This window comes from Macrotis lagotis, chromosome 3 (assembly GCF_037893015.1).
Source record: "Macrotis lagotis isolate mMagLag1 chromosome 3, bilby.v1.9.chrom.fasta, whole genome shotgun sequence".
In the NCBI taxonomy this organism is placed as follows: Eukaryota; Metazoa; Chordata; class Mammalia; order Peramelemorphia; family Peramelidae; genus Macrotis; species Macrotis lagotis.
In genome coordinates this window covers 271888692-271916464 of record NC_133660.1, presented here as the reverse complement: position 1 = coordinate 271916464, position 27773 = coordinate 271888692, and the positions used below count along the sequence as shown (strand labels likewise).

General features: G+C 43.5%; 1 protein-coding gene across 4 annotated transcripts in view; it reads right to left on the bottom strand.

Moving 5' to 3' along the window:
* The window catches only part of CSTPP1 (centriolar satellite-associated tubulin polyglutamylase complex regulator 1), a 187701-nt gene that overhangs the window by 23672 nt on the left and 136256 nt on the right, over positions 1 to 27773 (bottom strand). For all 4 annotated transcript variants that reach the window (XM_074230588.1, XM_074230587.1, XM_074230589.1 and 1 more), the window contains one exon: positions 1917 to 2001. In XM_074230588.1, the coding sequence (XP_074086689.1) occupies positions 1917 to 2001 (85 nt within the window). The remainder of the gene's footprint in view (positions 1 to 1916; positions 2002 to 27773) is intronic.

Genomic DNA, 27773 nt, shown 5'->3' with positions numbered 1-27773 from the left:
CTGGGTGGGGAAGACAGGCATTCCTTGGCAGAGCTGGGGTCCCTCCAGGGCCCTATCAGCAACTCTTCCAAGGGTCCCTGGTATCTCTGACTACCTTGGTCCATCCAAAGTTGCCAGTTCAAGGTCTGGCTCTGTGGCTAGAAAATTGTTCCCAGTCTCTGGGCTTTCACATCTTCTGTGAGAGGGTCTTGGATGAAACAATCTGGTTCCACATCCTGAGGCGCTTTGGGTCAGTGAGTCTGGGAAGCAGGGACATGGAGAGGGGAAGGGTACAAACTAGTGGTCCCTAGTGCCAAGGAGTTTGTTGAGGAAGCACCCAGGCTTCCCCTGCCATGGAGGAAGGGGAAAGCAGAGGGCATCTGGGCAAGGGGACAGTAAGGGGAATGGATAGCAAGGTGAATAATAGGGGTGTGAGCAGGACTGGTGGCAGCACAGAAGAGTCCTATTTAAGACTAAACTAGTATATGACAAAGATCAGGTTGAGAATCTGGGCCCAGTTCTTTACAGTATCAGTCAGGATTTTTCCAGAAAATTCTTCTGATAGGTGGTTCTTCCTCAGCCTGGTCAAAGCATGAGGGAAAAGTAATTGGCAAATCATTCAGTTGGTACATTAGGTGGGACTCATTCCTTTTTTAGTCCAGAACTATCCAGGGCTCCTCTGCATAACTCAGAAACAGCAAGGCCAGAGACTTTGGTTTTGACCTGTGGGCTGCTCTTGGAGAAGACATTTCCTTAAAGTAAGTAATTTTATTCTCTCTCTCTCTCTCTCTCTCTCTCTCTCTCTCTCTCTCTCTCTGTGTGTGTGTGTGTGTGTGTGTAGAGATGAAAAAACCAAAGTGTCTAGAAATGATTCCAAAACAAGTCTTATACATGGCCAGCAAAATTAGCTACAGAGTCATAAGGTGCCAAATGGCCTGCAGCAGTGGGAATTCCACTGGGTCTCTGTTTCTGGCAGCGGGAGACTCCCAATTTCTGGGGCAGGAATGAATCTTTTGGGTTTGTTTGTTCATGTTTTAGGAGGGCAGAACCTCGGGAACCTGAGCCAAGCAGAGCGGCCCCCAACAGGAGAAGGACAGTTGATTGAGGTCGGGGTCAAGCCGTGGCCTTGGACTGATCCTGCTGCAGATGCACAGGAGTAAAGAGGGACAGACTAGATGCTAGGCTGAGCTTTTGGATGGACTGTGTGTTTTGTTTGTTTGTGTGTGTGTGTGTGTGTGTGTGTGTGTGTGTGTGTGTGTGTACACAAAAACACCTCCCCAGAGGCAAGGTCCTCTTCTGGTTTAGTAGCCAGGCTTTTGAGAGACACAGGCTCAAAAGGCCATCATAATAGCAAGGAAGGGGGTTTAGGGGCTGCTTCCAGGTCAAGTCTGCACTGTCTTTCCATTTGTTATCCTAACCCAAGTTTTATGCTTAAAAAATAAAGGTTCCTTGGGGCATACCTTAACTATTCTGTTGAACAAAAATTTTAGTGATTGTATAACCAATGACCAAGAGCTGGAGTTCCCAGCTTTGTTCTGCTAAGTCCCTCTGGTAGCTAAGTCTCTTTCTGATTTAGTAGTAAATTAGGAAATGCTTCTCTCCCCTCAAACCTCAGGCCATGTTTTCCCATCTCTGTACCTTCATTCCATCCCCAAGTCCTCTGCTCATAAGTCACTGACAGCTCTCACACCTCCCTTCCTGGGGCTCTGCCAGTCCTCCTCATCTCTTCCCATTCCTGCCTGCTTCTAAATGCCACCACACCTGGGGCAATCCTGGCCACTCTTGGGCCTCACTTTAGGAAAGCATGGACACAGGGGCCTCTCCTCCATCTCCTCCAGTGTGGCTCTGCTCTGAACCTAGTCTCCATCCAGTTTTTATCATTGGGGTTCAACCAAAGAGCCTCAGCATACAGAGAAAGCCAAGAAAGTTCTGTCTACCTGGCTGCCTTCTGAGTGAGCTCCAGTGGGAAGTCTGGGCAGAGCAACTGCAGCAAACAGTGATATTCCTTCATAGTCAGCAAATCTGCAGGGGAAACAGAAGGGAAAGCATTAGATCTCCCCCTCCTCATGTGGACCCCTTCCCACTCCACAGGCTTCAGAACTACTTTCAGCAGAATCATCCTTAAAGAAAGCTCAGAAATGAAGGATCCACTCATCAGGAAACTCTATGGGCTGGTAGGGCTGGAAGCCAAAGGCTCCTGCTGGGGGGATCTGGCCACAAGATCAGCCACAAGAGGCTGATCCAAGGTAGTGAAGTCTACTGGGCTGGGAAGAAGCAGGGTGAACAGGGGTAATAAGAGGGGTGCCTTGAATATCAGTCTTTGGTTTTACTTGTATATAAATATCTGGAAGAAGAAATTATTTCAAAGCTGGATAACTGCTGAAATTCACTGGCACAGGAACAGCCACCACAACATGCCTGAGGACCATCCATACAACATTTGAAAGGAGTCCTGAGGCCAACTGAGTCTTGCAATGTAGGGGGCAGGGTGGGGGGGTGGTCCAAGGCAGAACCCACAGAGTTTATTACTTTGTCATCCAGCATGGCAGTGGGCTGGCCTCTTTGGGAAATCTGCATAGGAATAGGGTCATCCTATTCTAGGAAGATTGGAGGAGAGATCCAAAGTATACAAGAGAGGCCACCAAATTATTTACAATGGAAAAGGAATTGCCTGGTGAAGGAGTAGTCGAGGCAAGGCCCTGTGGTTCAGCAAGGGGACCCAGAGAGGCAGAGCCTGTAGAGGCCTCCGGAATCCCAAGGGGAAGGAAGAAGACCCATGTTCACAAGTCACTTGTGATTGCACATTTTCAATCCAAAAGGCAGTTGATCAGCCCAGCAGCAACAATTTGCAAGATTTCTCTATACTAAAATATTCAAGCTATGTAAGGAAGTGCCAGTGGTAAAGTGAGATGCAAGCAACATCAAGCAGTCCCAGCAGGGTTCCAGAGGGCACAGCCACCCTCTGGGGCCAGGGCTGATCAGAGAAGGATGGCTTCTTTGGTTCAAGTCAGCCCAGGCCACAAAAATCCAGATCCCTTTCCATGGCCAGTTAAGCTGATGCTTTTCCAAGAAAAAACCCGCCTGTCCCTGGGGATGGCTTGGGTTCCTACCACTGTTTCATCCAAACTCAGTCCAAGGTGGGGGCAGAGAATTAGACCAACCACATCAACAAGGCCAAGGATACCAAAGGAACAGTCTCGGCGTCAATGTCGGTCAAAGGATCATGGCGGGTTTTGTGGCCTTGGCCATCTGAGTGTGCATTCTCTTCAACCATCTGACCTCGGGCATAGCCCAGGAGGGTGTTCTGAGCTCCCCGGCCCTTCCGTGCCTCCCAGAGGGGAAAGAGAAGAGAGGAAGGACTAGGCTAAACACAGGTTTTCTTCCTGGGGCTTCAGATGCCTTTACTCTAATTCTTGTTCCAACACATTGAGGGAAGAGGTATCAACAAGGAAAGTGGATTCAGGTTATCTTTAGAACAGAATCAGAAATAAGAACAAAAATGGGACAAACTTTATATTGTAGAATAATAGGGGGGTGACTAGGTGGCGCAGTGGATAGAGCACCGGCCCTGAAGTCAGGAATACTTGAGTTCAAATTTGGCCTTAGACACTTAATAATTACCTAGTTGTGTGGCCTTGGGCAAGCAACTTAACCCTATTTGCCTCTCAAAATCCTAAAAAAAAATGCAGAATAATAAGAATATTACATATATAGACACAGAAATTGGCAGCTTGTGCAGAGGTAGTCTGGTCCAGGGGGCAAGATGTTGGAAGTAAAAGCACCTGGGTTCAAATCCCAACTCTGACATTTCTTAGCTGTGTGAGCTGGAGACATTACTTAATCTCTGTCCCTCTAGGACTTAGCTTCAAAGTCATCCTTGGGAATCTTGACAGGGTTTCCTACACTAAAAAAAAAAAAAAAAAAAAAAAAAAAAAAAATTGGGTATTTGAGTAACAATAAATGGGGCAATACACACACACACACCTGAAGTCAATATGGCCCTGTGACTTCACTGACTCAGCTCCTGGTCCCTTCATTGCCTTAGTGGATGAAAAGTTCATAACCCTGTGGGCAGCCTGAGCTGAGTCGCTAAGTCTCTTTGGCCTGGGTGTTGGGACAAGAGGTCCTCCATCTGTGGTCAGGCCACACTCCATGCCTTTGTACCTCGGCATGATCTGCCAAAACCCGTACTCCCATGGGCTAGTCCATGCCAGACCAGCATCCCCTCCATTGCCACAATTAAACAGAGGAGGGGAAATATGAAAATTCACCCCATTTAATGATCCCCTTTGAGTTCAACACAGGGAAGAACTCTCCTTAGCATGAAGGACCACATGAGGCTAGTTCTTGTTCTGATAGCACAGAAAAGTGGAAAGAGACCTGGACAAATTATGTACACTTTCTGGGTCTCTAACATTTCTCCAGCACCAAAGGCTGTGAGCCTTCCTTTGATGGAGAAACTGAGATCTAGGGCTGAGAGAGAGAGAGACAGAGAGAGAGAGAGTGAGAGAGAGAGAGAGAGAGAGAGAGACACGGAGAGACAGAGATAGACAGAAAGACAGACAGACAGAGGTGTGCTATTTCCCTTGATTCTTCTCTCAGCTACAGCTTCCATACTCACAAAAGGAGGAAACCCACAAAGCTCTTTTGAGTTCCTCTAACAAAAATTCTCACTTTGTCATTGGAACCCATGAACCAACTTACATCTGGCCTAACATCTATCACATTTAATCTGGGGACTTCTCCCACATAATGATTAATCTTTGGCTCATGTTTCCATCTGGGATTTTCATTGGTAGTCTCAGAATTTGGCTCATTTTGCCCCATCCTGGAGCTTTCTCAAGAATATCAATCCAGTTCTCTTAGATTCCAGAGATGGGGCTAAAAAAGAGCTCTAGGTTCTTCTGTGGGCATTTAAGCTAAGAATATATATTGACTTCAGGCTAGCCTTTATATCACCTCACCAAAAGTATGGAAAACTACAAAAGACTGACCCCCCCCCCCCAGGAGTCCATAAACCATCAGGATTCTGCTCCTTCCCTCCCATGAGCCCCAGGGCTTCTTCTCAGCATCTGGGCACTCCCCTGGGTGAGACATCTCTGAAGACAGGTCCAGGCTGAGCTCCCTCTCCCCATCTTGGGGCTATATAGTCACACCAAAGGCACCTGAAAGGACCAACCATATCACCAAGTTGATATTCTGGGAAAGCTAAGGGGAAGAAAATACCCCTAGAAAACTACATACAAAATATATACAGAGGTGGCTAGGTGGCACAGTGGATAGAGCGCCGCCCTGGAGTCAGGAGTACCTGAGTTAAATCCGGCCTCAGACACATAATAATTACCTAGCTGTGTGGCCCTGGGCAAACAACTTAACTCCATTTGCCTTGCAAAAAACCTAAAAAAGAAAAAAAATACATACAAAGAGGAAGGCCCAAGTCTAAGAGGAAGGCAATGTAATGTGTTAGTAATACACTGAAGACATCCAGGGTGTGGGTCAAAGTGCCAGACAAGGCCTCATCCTTGAGCCTAGTTAAGGGTCCCAGCTCCTAGATATGCCCTCTCTCTACACAGGACCCTGCAAGAACAAGCAAGAGAACAGAATCATGACTTCCTGCACGTCTTCTCCAGGAGGTGCAAAGACGGGGCCCAGGAGGTGGCCCAATCAAACTGCCATTTTGATTTAATGATTCCTGGGTAAGAGGGATCACTAGGGAAGGAAGGAAGGAAACAAGCATTTATGAAGCGTTTACCATGTTTCAGGCATCAAATTAAAGGCATCAGAAAAATATGATCTCATTTGATCCTCACAACAATCCTGGGAGGCAGAAGAATGGTGACCCCCCTCATTTTATAGATAAGGACAAAGGTGAGGTGTCTTGTTCAGAATGACATAGCTAGTTAAGTCTACCTCTTCACCCAGACTCTTCCCACAGGGCTCATCTAGTTTTTCCAAAATGGCAGCATGGCTCAGGGAATCTGAAAGGCAGAGTTGGAGTGGAGGCTGGGTATCCAGGAGCATGGTGAATAATAAAATTTGCACTTAAACTCAGAACTTTCACCATCAAGGGCAAATAGAGTGAAGGGGTTGGGCATACATGGAGGCATGCATGGCTGATAAATCTCTTGAACCAACTGAGCAATCAATAAACATTTATTAAGAGCCTGTTGTATTCCAGGCTCTGTGCGTGTACAGTCTAAAAATAAAGCAGATGGAGCAGCTAACTGGAGGACAATCTGGACAGGAAGGCTACAGCTGTTGGGGGAGTCAGGGATGGCTTCATGGAGAAGACAGCGGACCCTGCCTCAGACATTCCCAGGAGGCCAAGGCCTCTGGCACAATCCAGGTGTCACCAAGCAGGAGTAGCATGTTCCGTGGTTTTTGAGTCCTTCCAGACACATGTGGTCAGTGTTCCGAGAAGCTTCTAAGTGATACCCATGGAGAGAGAGGGGGAGTCTCCCAGGTGATGATCAGGACAGAATTTGGGGAGTTGCACTCTTTGAGGGGTAGGCACTTTCTCCACCAAAGCAGATCAGAGCCTCTCTGCCACAGACTTCAAAATTCATTGCCCTGCTGACCATGGGGGCTCAGTTAGGCACACCTGGGACACCACACCTTCAGTCCAAGGTAGCCCAACAAGAACTTGTGCCTGCTGACAGGCCTTTGAGGACCTAGAGTCCCCTGCCGGGGCACTGAGGGAGGCAGCCTGCTGGGAGCAGGGTTGTAATTTTAGGAAAAACAATCCTTCATGTTCCTGGATCTTATCCTAGGCTGTGTGGGGGGCATAAGGGCTTGTTCCACCTTTACTGCAAACAGCAGGAGCTAAATAGCTCCAGGTGAACTGGATCAAGGAGACTATTCCTGGGAATTGGACCTTTTTATGGAAGAAGTTTAATCTAAAAAGTTCTAATTACAGTCAACAGGAAAGCCCTGTGAACAGATACAGCTTCAGCGTGTGGGCCCCAAAAAGCTGTGGGGGGAAGGAAGAGAACCCCGTGCCTGAGGGACCCACCAACAGTGCTCTTCTAAGTCTGGAAGGAGTGGGGTTTTGGCAGGTGCAGGGGAGGTAAACCCTGTTCACAAAGATGCCTTCTCTTCTCCCAAGGAATCCCCCGCAATTAGGGAAGAGTCAACCAGTAGGTCCTGAAAGTTCAAAGGCAAAACCAAAGTGGAGTTTGGGACAAGATCAAGGTCAGAACATTCTCTACCTGATCATGCCTTTCTCCTAGTACTGTGGGTGGCCAGGGTTGTTGACTTTTCTTCTGGGCATTCTCATGCCCATCCCCAGGGCAACATGGAAGACTGAATGGGGCAATTTTTCTTTTCATCATTTTATAAATACAGGGATAAGGATAAAACAAGAATCTTCTGCTCAAGCTCTCATCCTATGCTTCATGATGGCAGGGAGGGAACTGGCTCCACTAGAAGCCATGGGCTTCTAGTGGCCTCCAGATCTTGTGGAAGGACAGTCCAGGGAGCTAAGGGCATATATATTACCTCTATTTTAAAGCATCTGAGGCACAGAGAGGGTGACTCTCCTTGTAAGGGTTAGAGGTCCAAGCCATTGCTCTTTTCTCTCCCTCATCCTAACTTGCCCTGCTCCACCCCCTCAACCCCAGGACATCTGATTTTTATCAGCTGAAGACACTCACAGTGTGAGGACTTCCTCTTTCCAGTCTAGATTAGCAATGCCTTTATAATTTGTGGTCTTAGAGAACTGCCTGGGGGACAGACATGTGTCTGGGGCAGGACTTGAGCCTAGGTCTTCTGGTTGTCAAAGATAGCTTCCTTTTTTACAATGATGATGATGATGATGATAACAACAAAAATGATATCAGCAACTGGCATTTATAGTGCCAATTCAAAGAGTTTTCACACATCTCATCTCAGAACCACCCTGGGAAACTTTTCAGGTACTACTGAGTACCTCATACTAAGCCTCATCAGGTCAAGTGCCTGGCCCCAGGTCACACTGCTCCTAAGTGGGATCCCTAGAACTACAGTTGATGGCATCTGAACCCAAGTCTCTGTCACCTGCCAGAGAGTTGGACTTTTACCTGTGGATTATTTATGGAAAGGAAAAGTCTCCCCAGAAGTAGGAAGGAAAAAAAATCCAAGTTGGTTGGAAAGTGATTCCAAGACGTGTTTTGCACATAGCAGCAAAATTAGTTAGCAAGTGATTAGTGGCCAGCTGGCCTAAAGCATGGTGTCTGTCTGTCTCTACCCATGTAATGTGGGGCTTTCCCATCTCCTTAGTAAGAGACAGGGAATTTGTTTTTTTGCTTTAGGAGAACAACAATTAAAACTGTTATTATGTTCATACATGTGAATACACACATATGTGTTCTACAGGTGACAAACACAATCTACATATATGGGTGTATGCTGTATATACCTATAAGCAAAAGTTTGTGGGTCTGGGTTTTGTTCATGCCTTTTTCTTTTGACATCCCTGTCCTTTCCCAGGACCCTCCTCATCCCCCACATAAGCCCCTTCCCTGTAATAAAAACAGAGTCAAGCAAACCCAGAAATCTTCCCTTCTTTTCAGATCTCAGTGTCTTCTCAGCTTCCTAGGAATGGTCATTGTGCCTCACACCTTCTTCTCTCACTCAAAGTTTCAACTCAGTTTATTGGATTTTTTCCACCCATGGGAACCAGCTCCAATTTTCTAAACTATCAGTGAGAAAACAGAGTTTACTTTGCAGACACTCAATGCATACCTAATGGGATGCCCTTTCCTAAAGATAATCCACTGACTCCCCAGATTTTTCTTCTGCTGTTTGCACCCACCCTGTGCCTAGGAAGAAATGGATGATGCTTCTGGGTTGAGTCAACCAAGCCAGTAGGAGAGAAGCTTCACAGGCTCTCCCATGATGGCCTGCAGGAGAAGAAGAAAACAAAGATAATGATCTTCCTCTGCCTTTTCCTACATCTGGTCTTCTCACTGTGGCAAATTCTTGCCTCTGAAGCTGTGTGGGGCAGCTTAGTCATTGTCTCCTCATCCCAGAGCCCTGGGTGGCTCCAAATGTCTGCTCTCCTCCAAAGGGCAGCAGTGATGCCTGGCTGTCAGCCTCCATCTCTTCTCTCTACCCAGAAAATGGGATGACTCCCAGGGATGGGGGTGGGGGGTTAACCAAAGGAAAGAAGTGGAAGAGGGCCAGCCTCAGGACTCAGGGAAGTTTCTTACTATCTTCTCTGAAGACTTCTGGATCAAGGTTCAGCCTTAGATTTTTTGGGGGAGAAGGTTTACCTCCCCCCCCACAAATATCTAAGTAATGCAATACAATTGTGTCTTGGGAAGCCCTGACTGGAGGGGTTGCTACACAGGAAAGAGAACAAACACCTCCAGATGAGAGAAAGTCTCCAGTTTTCAGTGGACCTGTGAGAGCTCATCTCAAATAATGGCATTTGCCTTTATCCAGGATGATCTGCCAAGAGCTGCTGGGAAGGACCAGGGCAGTCCAGGGCATGACCACACTACTCCTTCCTGTCTCTGGGGCACTGAGGCCACAGCTGAATAAATACTTGTCCATTCTCTTCTTCAGAGCAAGTGGGAGGAAGGCAAAACTTCTGACAACTGCATGCATCTTGATGTACTTGGTCCCTTCCGCAAGGCCCTAAGAGGTCTTTGGGTCAATACCTGATCCCCAAAACTGGACCCATGATACAAATTCAAATTTGGCAAAGGTTTATCAAGCATCCATAAGTTGCAAGGCACTATGGGAGGAACAATGATTAAAAAAATGATATGAATTCTGCATTCAAGTAGCCCATCCTAAGTAGGAGCTGCACAAATGACAATGGAGGCAGAATGAGCCAGATGAAAAGGAAATTGCCCAATGGGCTGCTCCAGGAAACTTCAAGGAGGGAGAAGTATCTCTTAGTTGAGGAGAATAAAGGTGATTACATTGAGGAGTTGGCACCTAGGTGAGTCTTGAGAGAAATGAATGGCTTCCAACAGGTATACCTGAGGAAGGAATCTGTCCCAAGCAGGGGGGTTAGGGGACAGGGAGGGGAATGGCTTGTACAAGTGTGGGGGTAGGAAAAGTTACAATTCGGTCAGGGTAAACTCTGCACTCCTAAAGCCATAGCATGCAATGGGAAGAGAGGCTGACATCGGTTTGGAGAAATAGTGGCCTGCTCAGATCTGTGCCTCCCAGGATTGGAAGGATGGAGGGGATATGGTTCAGATCTGTCAGAGGCTAAAGAAGGAGGGAATGTGAGAGGGGCTGCAGGGACTGGAGGTGGGGAAGGGAGAGTAGAAAATGGCACCAAGGGTTGCAGCTGGAAAATTGGGAGGGGGGCAGGTTTGAAGGAGAGAGGATGTGTGGGAATTCTGCTTTGGAAGATTGAATGTTGGGTTCCAGTAGGACATTTGGATTCAACTGCCCTGATAAAGAGGAGGCATAATCTTGTGAATGAAGCAGGAATGAAGAGAAAAGTCCCCAGGGCTTCAGACCCAGAGAGCATAATTTATTGGGAGAAATTCTTTAGACTATTTTCCTGAAGGTTACCAGTCTGGCTACAAAAGTTTCATGCCTATATAATAGACTTTCTTTGGAAAATGAGCTGGGATATATGACAAGTATCAAATAAAATCACAGAAAATCAAACTTTTATTTTAACAGATTAAAAAAGTTATTACTGACATGAGTCAGTCATTTCTGAATCAACTGTGTATAGTTAGAAAGAATAAAAGGTAAAAACTAATGAAAAATAGAAAATGAGAAAACAGCACCACACAATTAAAACTGTCTTTAAAAAGTAGGGAAACAAAATGGAGGATAGACATTGACACAGATTATAACCATTTCCTAAAGAAGGTTATATGAAGAACTGTAAATAATCCCTACCTGGTCATTATTTCTAAACGATGCTCCCTGCAGCCCTGTTACCTGTTTCACCCTACCTCCTCCTCCCTAGAGGAATCCTGGACTCTGCCCTGGAACAACCCCGGGTTCCCCAGCTGCTGTGTCTCTTCCAGGGCCTCTCCTTATTAGAATGCAAGTTCCCTGAAGGCAAGGACTATTGTGCTTGCTGACTTCTATTTGTTTCTTTGCACATACTTGCATTGATCTGGATCCTATTCAATGCTTAATAAAAATATTCTGTCTCTCACCCTCTCTATCTCTCTCTCTATCTCTCTCTGTTTCTATCTCTCTTTGTCTCTGTTTTTCTCTTTGTCTCTCTGTTTCTGTCTATCTCTCTTTTCCTTTGTCTCTGTCTCTCTTTGTGTTTCTGTCTCTGTCTCTTGTTCTCACCCTCTGTCCATTGAAATCATTTCCCAAAGGTTAACTAATTTAAATAATTGCCATAAGGTGATCAAAATAACTAAAATTGCCTCAGTGAGCTTACCCTCATCTCCTTGATGATGGAGAAAAACATGGAAGCCAAGAACAAATTGCTTTAGCACACGCAATCATTTATAAAATTTATGGAAATTGATGGAAAGTCATGGCTATCATGAAACAGTGAAGGGAAAAACAAGTTTGCAAAAAAAGTGAGTCAAGTCATCATGAGGGCCCAGAAGTATGAAAATGGAAAGAAGTCAACATAAAGAAAGATGGAGATGATCAGTAAAACTGTTCACTCTCTTTTTGGCACTTTTTTTTTTGTATTCTCAATGCATAAGGAGATAAAATGGCCCCGGGGGTTGGGGTGGAGGTAGAGTCAAGGTGGTGAGGCTGTAGCAAGTGTTTCTTGACCCCTGTCCACAGCCTCTCCAGACAGATCTGGACACTGCACCAGGATGAATTCTGATGGGGAATCCAGAAAGTCCCAGTGGATGACTTGTTCACTTGGCTCAGCAAAGGAAGGAAGGGGGTCTGTGGTCATGGAGAGGTTGGGCCAGGAGCACTGCAGTAGAGAATATACACCAGAGGAGAGGGGCACTGTGACAGACTGAGTGCCGGGTGCAGGTCACAAGGACGGTGGATGCAGAGATGAGGAAGTTCAGCCGCTAGCAGCGGAGGGGCTGGGCCTCAGACTCCAGGCTCAGAATGGGGTCTGGTTTTTAGCATCTAGCTCGTCTGGCAGAGAAACCACCAAAGCAAGAATCCCAGACTGAAGGGGAGCCACGGTTCTGCCACTCAGAACCAACAGAGCTTTCTGGCTGGTTCAAGAAGCAGTCTACTCCTGACACACCCAAACCCAGGCCAGGACACCTGGTCTGCCAGGGGCCAGTCATCAGACTTTCCCCTGGATCAGATCACTTTGGGAACACCCAAAGCCTATCCTTGAGATCCCAGGAAAACCAACACTTAAATACCCCAGGAAATCTGCAAAGCACCTGTCTGGAACTTCCCTCCAGAATTGTAACCCACTTGGAAAATCAAGTGCAAACTAAAAAAGAACCCACCGAGGTAAGCTTTGACGGTATCAGCCAAGAGAGCATCTCCAAGTCTGAGAGAAAAATAACGAGGGCATAAAGTCTACTACAATTCCTGAACCACATGAAGCAAGAGTTTGAGATAGGGCTTCAAGTGTGCTTTTAAAACCAAATGGAATGAGAGAACTCAAAGATACACCTGGAAAAAGGAAGGTAAAGGAATAAGGCTTTATGGAGCATCTACTTATGTGCCAGACCTTGTGCTGAGAGTTCTACAAACACTGTCTCCTTTAATACTTTTGATAAATGAAATGAGAGTGCTTGAGAAAAAAAAAAACTGGAAAAGAAATGAGAGCTTTGGAAGAAAAATTGGAAAGGGAATTAATAGCCTGGCACAAGAGGTATATCCCTGGATCAACCAACAAACTCCCCGAACATTAAAACAGGACAAACAGATGACAATTATTCCATTGGCAACAAGGAATATTAAACAAAGTCAAAGTAGAAAATAGAAAGAATCTCAAAATAAAGCAAAAAAAAAAAACCTCCCCAAACAAAAAACAAACAAACCCAAATGACCTGGAAAACAGAGCAAATAAAAAATGGAAGACTCACTGGACTTTCTGATTAAAGGAAGAACTTTGACGTCATATTAGAAACAGATGACACAGTGGAACTAGAAAGAAGTTACCACTCACTTTCTGAAAAATGAAAACTCCCAGGAACTTCATAGCCAAAACAAAGAACCTCCAGGTATATCACATAGCAGCAAGGAAGAAATAATTCAAGTACCAAGGAACCATGTGATCACACATGTTTTGAGAGCCACTACTGTAAAGGAGCAGAAAATTTGGAATGCAATATTTCAGAAGGCAAAGGATGGGCTTATGGCCAAGAAGAGCTTACCCAGCAAAACCATGAATAATGCTACAGGGGAAAAATAAATCTTTAATAAAATTGAGGCCTTCCGAGCAAAACTGATGAAAAGAAACTTGGAAGTTTAAACATAAAAAGATAAGACATGAATGAACAAAGATAAGGACTAAACAAGGACCATTTATGTTTAAATTTGGAGAGATGATACATGTATTCTCTCTAACCTTCATTCATTAGGATTCATAGAAAGTAGACAAACCTGGGAGTGGCTCTGTTATATCTTGATGATCTTAAGATAAGAAGGAGAGAGGAAGAAGAATAAGTGGGGAGGGGGGATAATGAGGGAAAGGAAGGTGAAGGGCAATTATCTCACTTAATCAGGTCTCTGGGTAGATATTTATATAAAAAGAAGAATGGAAAGGAATGACTGACACCTGAACTTGATTCTCCTTTGAACTGGTCAACAGAAGGAAGAATACATGCACACAGGTACAGAAAAACATTTCACTCAAGAGGAAATAGGAAGGAAAAGAGAGAAGGGGAGAGGAAATTAGAATATAGTTAGATTAAGGGAAGGTTTGGTCCTCAGCAAAACAAACTTTGAGGTTGTATAACTTATTTAGGTGGCAAAGAATGGGAATCTGCGGGGGTACCCTTAAGTTGGGGAATGGATGAACAAATTATGGTATACTGTGCTGAACTCCTATTAGAGTCATGATCTTCAAAGGGCTAATGATGAAACATGTTCTCCACTTCCTGTTTGAGAGGCAAGAATGCAGAATACAGAATGACACCAATTGTTTGGACACTGCCAACATGGAAATGTTTTTCTTAATGAGATGTGTTTGTAATGGGTTTTGATTTTCTTGTGTTCTCAGTGGGGAGTGAGGAGAAAGTTGGGGTGGGAATGTATAAAGAAAGAAATTAGCTGATTAAAATAAATAAATTTTTTTTTAGGTTTTTGCAAGGCAAATGGGGTTAAGTGGCTTGCCCAAGGCCACACAGCTAGGTCATTATTAAGTGTTTGAGACTGGATTTGAACCCAGGTACTCCTGACTCCAGGGCCGGTGCTTTATCCACTACGCCACCTAGCCACCCAAATAAAATGTTTTTTAAAAGTAAGGTGCTATTGAGAAAAATAAAGAAGGGACAATCAGACAAACTAGTGGTTACTGATGCTCTGGGGTTTTTTTTGTCATTGTTTTAATTTTTTTTTTAATTTAAGGCAATGGGGTTAAGTAACTTGTCCAAGGTCACACAGGTAGTTATTAAGTGTCTGAGGCCACATTTGAACTCAGGTCCTTCTGACTCCAAGGCTGGTGCTCTATCCACTGCACCACCTAGCCACCCCTCTTTGTTTTTGAAGAAGTCAAAGACATCACATTGGTGGAGTCAGGTTAAGGTGCCTTTGGCTGTGACTGACTAGTCCAATGCCAAGTCTGGAAGGCACTATCATAGATTAGACAAAGATTGTCCATTAGAACATTTAGAGTGGAAGTGAACATTATCATTTCCCAAAAGGAAGACCAAGAGAATAACTATCAATCTCCATACCTACTTTCCCAACTCTATAAAATGTGTACAGGAATAATCTTCATACATGTCAAGGACATCTTTGATGAAAGCATGAGAAGGGAAGAGGTAGATCACATTTCTACAGTGACACAATGCCCAACTCCAGTAGAACAGGGTGAGGTACATAAGATTTACAAGTCTTCCAATTCCTGCTTGCAGATGAAGGTGAGAATTGCACAAGCCCCAGAATACTGCAGAATGTCTTAAATCCACACAGGAAAAACCAAGAGGATGAAACCTGTCATCATCCAGAATGTGCTATTCAGTAGTTTGAACATTCCCAAAAGTTGACTGATAGGTGGACTTGCGGTTCAAGTGCTAGACTCAGAGAAAGGAAGGCCTGAGTTTTAGTCTTGTCTCATAGCTAAATGCTCTGGATTATCTTTGGTAAACTGTGCCGATCTTATAATTATCCCAAATTTCTTTCTGAAACAAAGTACACTGAAATAGATCTTATTAGCAGAGAAATGTGTGATCAAAACAAAGAAACAAAAAGATGAGTTGGTTATGAAGTAAGAGTAAGGGACGGCTGACAGCTCCCTTGGGATTCACATGCTATGCAGAGGGTGCCAGCACTATGGTTTTAGATGAGTCTCAGTTTCCTCTTCTGTCAAAAGAAGGGGCTGGTCTAGATGATGGCTCCAATCCCATCTGGTTCCAAATCTACCATCCTGGGACCTTCTGACAAGCTCACAGATGACAGGTGAATGCAACTTTATTGTTTTCTTAGATTTCAACCCTCTTCTCCATGTTTTTTTCCTGTCCTTTTTAGTCCAAAGATCATTTATTTTTCTTTGTAAAGAGAAGGATAAACTGAAGAGTTAGAGAATTCTGCCTTCTCCACATTTCTCAATGATCACTATATCCTCCATCCAAGCAATCAATAGCCTGCTCAAAGAGGTTTGTGGAGAATCACAAGACAGGTAAGATTGAACCCTAAATTTTGTACTAATGGGCCCTGAGTTCTGGAAGAAAACAAACATTTATTAAACACCTACTAGGAACCTGACAAACATTCCTTCAATTGGTCTTCAGAACAACCCTGGAAAGTGGCTGCTATTATCATCATCTCCATTTTATAGTTGAAGAAACTGAAACAGTATTTAAGTTTCTTTTCCAGGGTCACACAGCTAGTGGCTGAATTTGAACTAAAGTCTTCCTGCCTCCAAGTCTAACTTGATGAATTGTGCCACCAAGGTGTGTAACAGTGGAGATGAAGGGAATAATAAAATAATACTTATGGATAATGGGAGAAGAAATGATCTACTTGAGATTTTGCTATTTGTTCTTAAATCTTTTTTTTTTTTTTAGGTTTTTGCAAGGCAAATAGGGTGAAGTGGCTTGCCCAAGGCCACACAGCTAGGTAATTATTAAGTGTTTGAGACCGGATTTGAACCCAGGTACTCCTGACTCCAAGGCCGGTGCTTTATCCACTACACCACCTAGCCGCCCCATGTTCTTAAATTTTAATGAATGTTTCTGCTGTGGAATTTGTGGTTTACCTGGTCTGTGAATGAAGCATGGAGGGCTTAGGCCCTGGCCCAAATCAGGATAGCTGATTATCCAACATAGCCCACATTCAATTTGGGAGAAGTAGTAAGCTCTCAGAGGTGAGTGTTAAAGTGACTTTTGGCTCTAGTAATGGATGGAATTGCCAGAGGGTAGAGAGAGGACCTTGGGGAATGCCCATACCTGAGGAGGGGGAGGAGGATGAACAATCAAAGGAGACCAAGGAATGGTCAGATAGGCTATTAGATGATTTTTATTTAACAGAAGTGTTTTATGTTGTGGACTGAGAAAAAGGATAATTAAAAAATGATTTTATAAAAAAAAAGTGAAAAGAATTAGTTTCCAGGGACTCTTCTATAAGATAGAGTGGGATATCATCACCCTAAAGTCTGAGTTTGGATGAATAATCATATAGTTCCTTTGGTTTGATATTTTAATGTGAATGAGCCCAAGACTAATAATGAGGAAAAGTGGGCTTATTTTCTCTTTACCGATATATACACTGAATTAAAGCGATGGCACACTCAAAATAGTTTTGAAAACTCACTTCTAGGTACCCTTGTTGCAGAAGAAGAAAATATAATGATATTCAAGCCAGACACTGTATGCCACCATTCCAGCTAGACACATGGCTGGTCTTCTTTGAATCCAAACTCCCTTTCTGTCAATCATGATGTGATGGGTTGGGAACTAGGAGACATCATGCAATAATTATTTACTCTCTTTGCTTGGGGAAAGGTCATTGCCTAACAAAGCTTTTGTGATGTGAAACAGAACTAGCCATAACTTCCCAGGCCAGGGCAGGCTACAGCATGGCATTGTGAGAAGTGGACAGCAATGCCAGGAGAAAATAAAGCCTTTCTCCAGAGGCAACATGAACAGCCACTCTGGCATGGGGAAAGCCTCCTACCCATTTATTGAGGAAATGGGAGACAGTCTTGGGCACCAAGAAACAGTGCAGGATTTTGGCACCAAAAGGTCCCGATTGACCTAGCAACACATTGAGGAGTTTGTTCTGGGACCAGTACTTGTACCAGCATTGACATTCCAATACAGAGACCTACGTTTCCAGTTCCACCAGATGTTGTTTTGTTTTTCTGCTTAGAAATAACAGGATGAAATGTGTTCTTTGAGATATACAGCTCGGAACCAACATCTAGTTCTCACCTGGCTAGAAATAGATGTTGTCTTAAAACCCCATGGAATGGTTGCAGCTAGGTGGTGCAGTGGAGGGGCAGTTAGGTGGCACTATGGATAGAGCACCAGCCCTGGAGTCAGGAGGACTTGAGTTCAAATGTGACCTCAGACACTTAATAACTACCTAGCTGTGTGACCTTGGGCAAGTCATTTAACTCCATTGCCATAAATAAATAAAATTTAAAAATATACCAAAAAATCCCCATGGAATGGGATTGGTATGAAGAAGAAGGGTTCTTATCAGTGAAAACAACCAAAGGGAAATAGCAAAATTAATCAATCCCAATACTCTCTCAAGTGTGTCACAATAAGATCCTTGCCTTTTCCCCTTAATGACTATTTTTCCTGATCTGGGAATAGGGAATGTTAGAGTGGTACAGCTGAGAAAATGGTTTTTTAATTTTGCCTGTTCCAGGTTAGCTTTATCCCTCAGAGGATAATAACAAGTGCTCTGTATTCTATTTTTACATGTAGGCTCAGAGTGGTCTGTGGATCTCAGTAGTGAAGATGAAGGCTACCCAGGGATATCACCCCCATGCTGTGGGAAGACCTCTGCCCTGCAATGTAGTAGCAGCACAATCCAATGGGAAGGTAAATCCCTTTCTCCTGCTTGAGCATTGGTTTTATTATGTGTGAAATGACACGACTGGACCTGACCATCTATTTCTAAGGCCTCTTCCAGCTTGGAAATTCTCCATGGATTGAGTTGGCATGACAACAGGATTTGGGGGTAGCAAGAACCAACCCAACCATGGACCAGATTTCATATCTTCTCTATATCTTCAAGGAGATGAATTAGGTGAAGCAGAGTTCTTTGAACTACCACTGTCCTTATGTATTCAACCCTTCTTCCCAGGAACAAAAGCAGTTCCAGAATTCTATCATTTTATTGCAAGCAAATATCACCCTGCATCTACAATACTCATAGTGACAGATATACCAATTTGTAAGAAAAAAGTAATGTAAATGGCAGAAAAAGTTGGTGAATTAAAAAAAAAAGTTTTAGTTAAGAGCTATATGGACCAATCTGTGATATAATTTTATTATGTACCAGAATTACTACCTGATGAAGATTTGGTTTAAAAAGCAAAGAGAGCCATCAAAACCCAAATGAATAAAGATTATGTTTCCAGGGCACTCCATTGCCCTGGAGAGCCAGAAAATAAAAAAAGGGGGGGGGGACAGAATATTCATTTGTCTTGCTTAGAAATGCTTTCCTTCTTCCCCAAACAAAGGCAAACAGGAGCTGTGGCTGACATGGTCACTGGGACGGAATGAGTCGTACTGAGTCAAACTCAAAATAAAAAGGCAACAATCTAGGTTCCTGCCTTCTCTATGAATTTGTGAGCCTGGGAAGACTTTGGCAATTGTGTGGCTGTATATAGAGACCGCAGCCTGTTGGGTCGTCAGAATCCACTAACTCCCAACAATGCTGATGGATGTATGGTTACCCATCAACTGAAAAACAGACTCAAGAAACAGAAAACAGCAGGAAGAGCAAAAGAGGTCAAGATGTAGGCATGAAGACAGAGAAGTCCTTTTTTGTCTTTCCTGCTGTTTTCTGCTTTTTGAGGGTGTATATAAACACCCGTATAATTATATGTATATATGTGGGCAAGGGAATGGGATTAGAGATAGAAGAGGAAGGGGGAGGCTGGCTCTTTGGGGACTGGATGAGAAAAAGAAATGGATGGTAGCCATTACTGTTCCTCTAAGGCCAAGGGACTACACACCACCTTTGTTTGTCAAAGGAAAGTTTTCCTGGTAAATGATCCTTTGCCTGTAATATGAGTGAATCACTCATTTTAATAATAATGTGAACAAAATGACAATGTTGTCTATCCTGGGAACTGTTGGACAGTTGGATTTTGGAACCCTGACCCTTATCCTTTGCTAGGCCTGGCAAGCAAAATGAAAGAAAAAGGGTGTGGTGTGTGATGTGGTGTGTGTTGTGTGAGTGTGTGTGTGTATGTGTCTGTGTGTGTATAGGGGTGTGTAGGGGTGTGTGGTTTGTGTGTGTGCATGTGCACAGTGGGGGTGTGTGTGCATGTGTGTGTGTGTGTGTGTGCGTGTGTGTGTGCATGTGTGGGTGTTTGGGAGGGAAGAGAAGATGAAAAATACCCTAGAACCAAGGAAATTGTGATAATGGCCTTAAAGTGCAAAATGACCCCAACCCATTTCTTTCTTGAATTGTTTTTCTTTTTCCGAAAAATATGGCCTGGTTTTAAGATCTAGGGATTCAGCAGGGCATATGGGCAAGTTTCTGAGGTAGAAAAGGGTATTGTCCTAATCTTACAAATGAGAAAACTGAGGCAGGGCTGGAAAGTGAATTTCCCGAAGTCACAAAGACTTTTACTTTGTTGCAAAGCTTCTCTGTACCTCAGTTTTCTGCTTTGTCATAATTCAAAGAAATATCAGAACCAGATCAAATGAAATGTATTCAAACTCTGGAGACATCCTCTTCTGTTAAAGTCCTCCTCTACCTCCTCTGCATGAGGTGGAGATGAACCTGTAGAACACAAGGCCTGGCAAGCCCTACTAACCTGGAAAGGCTTCCAGTAATAATAACAGTGATGACAACATACCATCAAGAATGAGGGACCTTGGGGTGGCTAGGTGGCACAGTGGACAGAGCACTGGCCCTGGAGTCAGGAGCACCTGGGCTCAAATCCGGTCTCAGACGCTTAATAATTACCTAGCTGTGTGGCCTTGGGCAAGCCACTTAACCCCATTGCCTTGCAAAAACCTAAAAAAAAAAAGAATAAGGGGCCTTTCTGTAGGACTTTTGGTTTAGCAGAACCTCCAACAATGACGATCTCATCTGATCCTTACTTCAATTTAGAAACCAAGACGAGGAGGTTGAGACAGGCTCAAAGACTACCAGGGCCCCTTGCTAAGGGAGGGGCAGGAGTTTAACTTGAGTCTTCCCGGTCCTCCGGCTAATGCACAAAGAGCATCTTTCAAGTGATGAGGGGTTAGCACTGGTGGAGGGAGTTCCAGTGGAGACACAATTTCAGGTCCTTGAAGTTCTCCCACCCATCTGGGGTCTTCTATTCTGAGACTAATCCAGAAGAGTCAACTCTTTTTTTGGGCTCAATGCCCTCCCTTCCTTCAAGCTTTGGAACCTCTCCTGGCAGCCTAAGGGCTAAGGGCCTCTCTCCTTCTAATTCTTCCATATGGTCTCCCACACATCCTTTTTGTGTCTTCTCACTTTGACAACAGTGGTCTCGCTTGGCCCCCAGGTCTAGCTTTTGGTAGCATGACTGTCTTCACAAAATGTGGGTAAAAGGGGATAAGCTGGACTCATGTGGAAGTCACAAAAGAAATTAAATGAAACACAGGACTAGGATGATCCTTGGCCTGTGAGGGTCCTCAAAGATCCTGAGGGCAGCAACAAGATGGTTGGGAAAGGGAGGGGGAGCTTTCAGGAGACCCCACAGATCATGCAGCAGAGGCAAAGGCCTCCCAGGAGTGGGGTCAAGAAGCCTGGACACACACAAAACTCTCCCAAAAACAACTCTCATGAAGATAAAATCCAAAAAAAGATAAAATCCTTCTGGGACATGGTAATCCACCCCTGTAGGAAGACAACATTGCTCCAAACAAATTCAAAGGATCTTCTATTTCCTTAGGAAGGGAAAACCAACAACTCTGGAGGGGCAGAGAGGGGCCATGGTGAGGATGGCCCAGGAAAGGGATTCTCTGTGGAGTCTTGAAGGAAACAAGGAATTTAAGAAGTGGATGTCCATGCAAGGAGGGATAGGAAAAGGGAGACCCAAGCAAAATAGCATGTCCTTGGCTGAAGCTGTTTAATGGCCTCCTCTTAAACACTTTAAAAGATGCCTTTTGGGTACCCATCAATCAATTCCAGATTTAGCCTTCACCTTGCATGAACCTCTCCTGGTAACAAAGCAAAACAATTGTAACCTGTACCCACACCATGTCCTCTTAGCTGTGTTTTATTTTTTTTAAAGCAATATCTTGTTTTTATATAACTCTTATTTCCAAATATACTTTCTTCCCCTCCCTAATTAAAAAGGAAGATGAGAGAGGGGAAAAACAGTTCAGCAAAACAAATGTATCAAATATTTCAACAGTAGGTACAATGTTCCAGGGCCCCCCCTTCTCTAAAGAGGAGGAGTGAGGTGCATTCTTTTTCTCATGTCTTCTTAGGGCTAAGTTTTGCTCACTATAATTCTAGCATTCAATTTCATTTTTTTTCTTTCAGCTTTTTGGAAGGGTGAGGATGATGCAAGGAGAAAGATGAGGAGGGGCTCTAATGCACTTCTTCCTATACGAGGTCTTTCCAGGGCACTTCCCCATTAGAATGTAAGATGCTTGAATGTTGGGACTGTCCATTTCTGGGCCATGGATACCCAGAACCTGGCACATAAATGCATAAGAAGTCAGGGACACTGACCTCTCCAGCTCTAGAATTCTTTTTGGATTCCTGTTTCTCTCTTGTTAAGGGGGGCATAGAGAGCAGACAATCATGGTTTTGGGGTTCAGCCATTGAGATTTGAGCCATCTTAACTGTTGTCTTGAAAATGGGAGTAGGGAGTCATTGTCATTGAGCTTATCAGCCTTTGTATCTGCTAGGAGGGTTTGGGACTGGACAGGAGTGGGAGGCAGAGGCAGTAGGCAAACAGGACCAGAGTAGCTGATACCCCTGCTGTGGAGGAAACAGAGGTCCCCAAGACAGCATCACATGCCCAGTAAGTGTGAGGAGGCAGGTGAAGGAAGATCCGTCTTCCTCCCAGCTCTTCCCAGATACCCAGACCTCATCATTTATAACCTTTCCATGATTTATGGGAATTCCTGACCACCCTATAAGAACTGGGAAAGGAAACAGGAAGCAGTGTGGAAAATAGATAAAGAAGGGTTCTATGTGGTGTGTTTAATATTTTTCTTTCCTTTTTTCTATAGGTAGTAAAATAGATGACCCCATTTTGTTGAGTGCCTATCTATATCTTATGAATGTGGTAATCACCAACTAAGAAAGGACACTCCAGATGTGAGTAGGGGGTTCAAAGAGTTGTGGATTTAAGGTTTTTTTTTTAAATATTCTGAGTAATATTTCTGGTTAAATTCTGAATCTAGTTGCTGTAACTTAAACTTCTCAGCAGCATTGTTGGAGCCAAAGGCCATGTTGAGGAGGGGGGAAGGGAGGGCAGCTTGGATGTTTGCAGGTGGAATATGCTCCGGCATTCTAGAGCCTTTTCCTGGCATGAGCCAGATAGACTCACATCTACTTGGCTGGTGGCTTGAGGAGCAGACCCTTGGTGGACTCACACTCCCCTACAGCATAACTGACTAAGTTTAAGGAAGATAGCACACTCACTCATCTGGTCAGCTTACAATGCAATGCCACTAATATGGTACCTCCAAGTGTCACATAGAATACACAAAAAGTTTAACCCAAAGTCTAGGATTGTCAGCAGCAGCAGATATACTTACCCTGTGCTAATTTGGTCCCAGTGTTCCCCCAGCCCAAAGAGGCGGTCATGTTTTATTATCTGGTCGCTACAATTGAGTCTGGTCATTATACTAACTTAGACTATGTCTTCCTTTTAGTGTTTTTTTTTTCCACTTACATTAGTCATTGAGTCTGTTGTACTCCTGGTTCTGCTTATTTCAATTCATAAATATTTTTTATTGCTTTGAATTTATATATATATATATATATATTATTTCTTATTGAATAATAACCATTCAGTACTATCTAGTCATTCCTGAAACAATTTTGTTTCCAGTTCAGAAAGTGCTGCTATGAATTTTTTAGTTTCTTTTGGGACCTCCCTGGAGGAACTATGACCAGTGATGTGATTGCTGAGTCAAAGGGTATGATGATCTTGTCCTTGTTCTCATGAGATTTCAAACTGCCTTGAAGAATGGCTGGGTGATATTATCAGACTTGTGATGAAAATGATTAAAGTCAAATTATTGGGAGGGGGGGAGCTAGTGGATAGAGCATAGTGAATAGAGCACCGGCCCTGGAGTCAGGAGGACCTTGAGTTCAAATTATGGTCTTAGACACATAATAATTACCTAGCTGTGTGGCCTTGAGCAAGTCACTTAACCCTACTACCTTGCAAAAACTTAAAAAAAGTCAAAAGAAGTCAAATTATTGCTCAGAATATTGGCTCAGTTGTTATTATATTATAGATATTATATATATTATATTATATTATACAGCACCAATGGCATAATAGTGCCTATATTCCCCATATCTGCCAGTGTTAATATACTCATTTTTTTGGTCATCTTTTCCAAAGATGCTGACATAAGCTGAATCTCCAGTTGTTTTAATTTGCATTTCTCTTATCAGTGACTTGGAGCTATTTTTTTCTCCAAATGACAACCGATAGCTTATAGTTCTTTTGAAAACTCTTCATATTCTTTGACATTTGTCTTTTGGGAGATCACTCTGAATCTTAGATTTTTTTTTAGGGTTTTTTTTTTTTTGCAAGGCAAATGGGGTTAAGTGGCTTGCCCAAGGCCACACAGCTAGGTAATTATTAAGTGTCTGAGACTGGATTTGAACCCAGGTACTCCTGACTCCAGGGCCAGTGCTTTATCCACTGCGCCACCTAGCCGCCCCAGAATCTTAGATATTTTCAATCAGTTTTGTAAAAATCTTAGATTAAGGGTAAGGGATAAAACTTGGACTTATGATTTCAGCAGTTTATAGGGAACAAAACTCTGTACAAATGAAAGCTGCTACTTTCTTTGCAATGTATAGTCTTATATAGAAGCCTAGAACAGTAACTCTCAAAACTTTTTTGTTTTCATGATCTCCCAAAGAAGTTTTGTTTATGTGGGTTGTGGCTATTGATTTTTACCACATTAGAACTTCAAACATCTTGGAATTATGAAAATAGCCTTGACCAGATTGCCTTGGGAGAGGGAGCGGGGAGAGAAGAAAGGGTGGGGGAAAAGGTATAAAATTCAAAACCCTACCAAAAAATGATAGATAGAAACTTCTATTGTATATAATTGAAAAACAAAATATTTAAATAATTAAAAAAAAGAAAATAGCCTTGACCTCTTGGAACCCCTTAAAATGTCTCAGGGAGCCCCAGGGGATCTCCAGACCTTACTCAGAGGATAGCTGAACTAAAGCACTGAAAGATTAAGTGATTTTTCTCAGGGTCACACAGCTGCCTGTGTTGTAGGCAGGACTTGCACTCAGATCCTTCTGGCTTCAAGACTCTTTCTTCAAGACTCTCAACTCCTGCCCCCCCCACTCCAATCACACTGCCTCTAAATAAAAGATATCCAAGAATTGTATGTATAACTGATACAAAAATGCCCCCCCCGATCTTTCCCAATCTGAATTTTGTTCATGAAAAGAGTTTTCATTTTATGTTCTGATTTGTCTTTTGTGATTTCCCTTTATCCTCGGTTTGGTTAGGAATTTTATAAGTCACAGTTGCAAAAGATACTTCCTTCCATTATCTTCTGATTGCTTTGTTAATGTGATCTTTAATATTTGGGTCATGGATCCCTTTGGCTGTTATTGTGGTCTACAATGTAAGATGCTGGGCTAAATCCACCTTTGGCTAAAGTAGGCTGGACACCTATTATTTCACCTGGCTATTCAACAAACTGCTTTCCAGTTTTTCCAACAATTCTTGTTGAATAGTCAGTTAAGTCACTAAGCATTCATTCAGGGTCTACTCTGGGCAGGCACAGGCTAAGCACGGTTATATATAAAAAGGCGGAAGTGCAGTCCTGGCCTTGAGGAGCTCCCACCCTCATGGGGACAGGGAATCCTTCTCCCAGGACCTGAGCGAGGCTCTTGGTTTCATGGACTGGACCACTGGTTTTTATTGCCTCTGGGTCTCGATTATCTGGTCTCTTCTACTGACCTACTCTGACATTTTTAAACTAGTATCAAATACCTGGTTAAATAGATTTGGTAATCCCTATGCCCCCTTTATGACTATTTTTTTCATCATTTTCCTTAAGATTCTAAACTTTTGTTCTTCTGAATGAATTCTGCTATTTTTCTATTTTATTTAATTTATTTATTTTTTAGGTTTTTGCAAGGCAAATGGGGTTAAGTGGCTTGCCCAATGCCACACAGCTAGGTAATTATTAAGTGTCTGAGACTGGATTTGAACCCAGGTACTCCTGACTCCAAGGCTGGTGCTTTATCCACTACACCACCTAGCCACCCTATTTTTCTATTTTAACAGGGTAATTTGAGAAGTATATCATACTAAATCTATAAATGACTTTATAAGTATTATCATCTGTATTATATTGGCATAGTCCAACCATAAGCAGTGAATCTACTTCCAATTATTTAATCTGCCATAATTTCTGAGAATAATTTATAATTGTATTTCTTCTAAGTCTTGAAAGTATCTTGGTAAACAACAGATATTTTATGTATCTAATGTCAATTCTGAATGTAATAGATCTATTGTTTCCTCATGATTTTTTAGTAGTATATGAACAACAATGATGATTTATATGGATTTATTTTATTGCCTTTAACTGTGATAATTCTATGAGTTTTTTTTAGGTAGACTATCATGTCATCTGCATCTGTGTTCTCAAGAGCCAGCACAAGGCCTGGCACATTGTAGGTACTTAATAGATGCTTGTTGATTGATCTGCAAATAGGCCTCATTTTGTCTCCTTTGCCTTTGATTTTTAAGATAATAGGCGTTAATCTTGATCCAACAAGAGAGAAGTTCTACTCAGGAAAGATGAAAAATCTCATCAGTGTGCAAAGAAGCCTTGTGAGAAGAACCAGGGATCTGCCAGAAAAAAAAATGGGCTCTCCATGACCTCATGTTAGAAACAGGAAACTCCCCTGCATAGTTCTTTGGGTTAAAAAAAAAAACCCAAAAAGCAAAAAACAAACAAAAAAAACTGTGGCGCCTCTAAACTACAGGAACAAAGGTTATCAGGACTAATGAAGATCCCCAGCCTAGGCCTTAAACTTATCTGAAGGTCCCATGTACTTTCCTGATTTTGTACTTCTTAGTTTCTCCAGGCAGTTGCCCTAGGAAAGCTAAGCAATCACTAACAAACCGAAATCTGGAAATTGGTATTCCTTGAGGTCTTTACTGTGCTAGGGCTTGGCAAAGAACAGGGCTGAGTCCTTAACCCTGCCCCAACCTACTCATAGAAGAAAGGAGACCTTCATTTAAATAATCTTATCCCTAATTACTCCATTAAAAAAAAAAAGCCTTGGATTTCAGTCTTCCTTCCTCTCCCTCCCTCTCTCTCTCCCCCCTTCTCTCTCTCTCTGTCTCTGTCTCTCTCTCTCTCTCTCTGCTTCACTGTTGCCCTTTCTTACCTCTGACTGTAACCGTCTCAATCGAGAGTGGTTCTCACTGCACCTCCTATTCACCGGCAGAGGGACTTGCTCCCCGCTGCCTTTATTTTGCAAGCAGATGCTAGTTCTTCATCTCTCAGATACCACAAACTGCTCAAAGACACTGGCCCGTGAGCCAGAGGACAAGAGTCCAGTCCCCAGGGTCAGGGGTGAGGGGAGAGGCAGGAGCAGGGGCAGGTGGCAGCTACGCCACTGCCCCGCTGCCCTCCTTTCTGAAGTGGTCCCACTTTTTAGGGATGGATCACTGGTGGGGCCAGCTCTGGGAAGGAAGGAGTGCAGGATGTCCAGAATGAAGCACAGCCTCACACTTCATCATCTCAAGGCACTGCTGTCTGGCAGTGACCGGCAACGGAACGGAGAGAATTCCGTTGGACTGTCCAACGCATCTGACCCACGAATGAGGAGTGAGGAAAACAGTTTTTAAAAACCACCCTTGGACGGTTTCATCAGACCATCTGACACACAACAGAGACACCTCTAAAAGCAAAGGTCGCTTCCCTCTGCTAGTCCCTGATCTTCAGGACAGGCCCAGATATCTGGTCTATGCTCCAGCCTCAATTTCCTGAGCCAGCAGGGTGTGCATGAAGGCTGGAAGGAAGGTGGAATCTCCAAGGTGCAGTGGCCTATGTCCTGAGGATGGGAGGACGCAGGAAAGAGTACAGGCCTGTCCTGGTCAGTCTTCTAAAGAGCTGATGAATGATCACAGATCTCAAACTGAGGTTGCAGATGAAAGAGGGGGACATCATACTAGTACTTCACTGACCTTGTCCCCTTGGATTTCTAAGCCCTGGGATTCTCTACATCAGAGACAGAGATCCAAGAGATCCTTGCCTCCTCCAAGCTGTCTCTGCACAGCTGGTGGGAAGCTCTGGACTATGGAATGTGTTTGCAAAATCTTTTCTGTTTACTGGGACATGTTTATCAAGAGGGGAAAATGTACCTTCCCACTATTT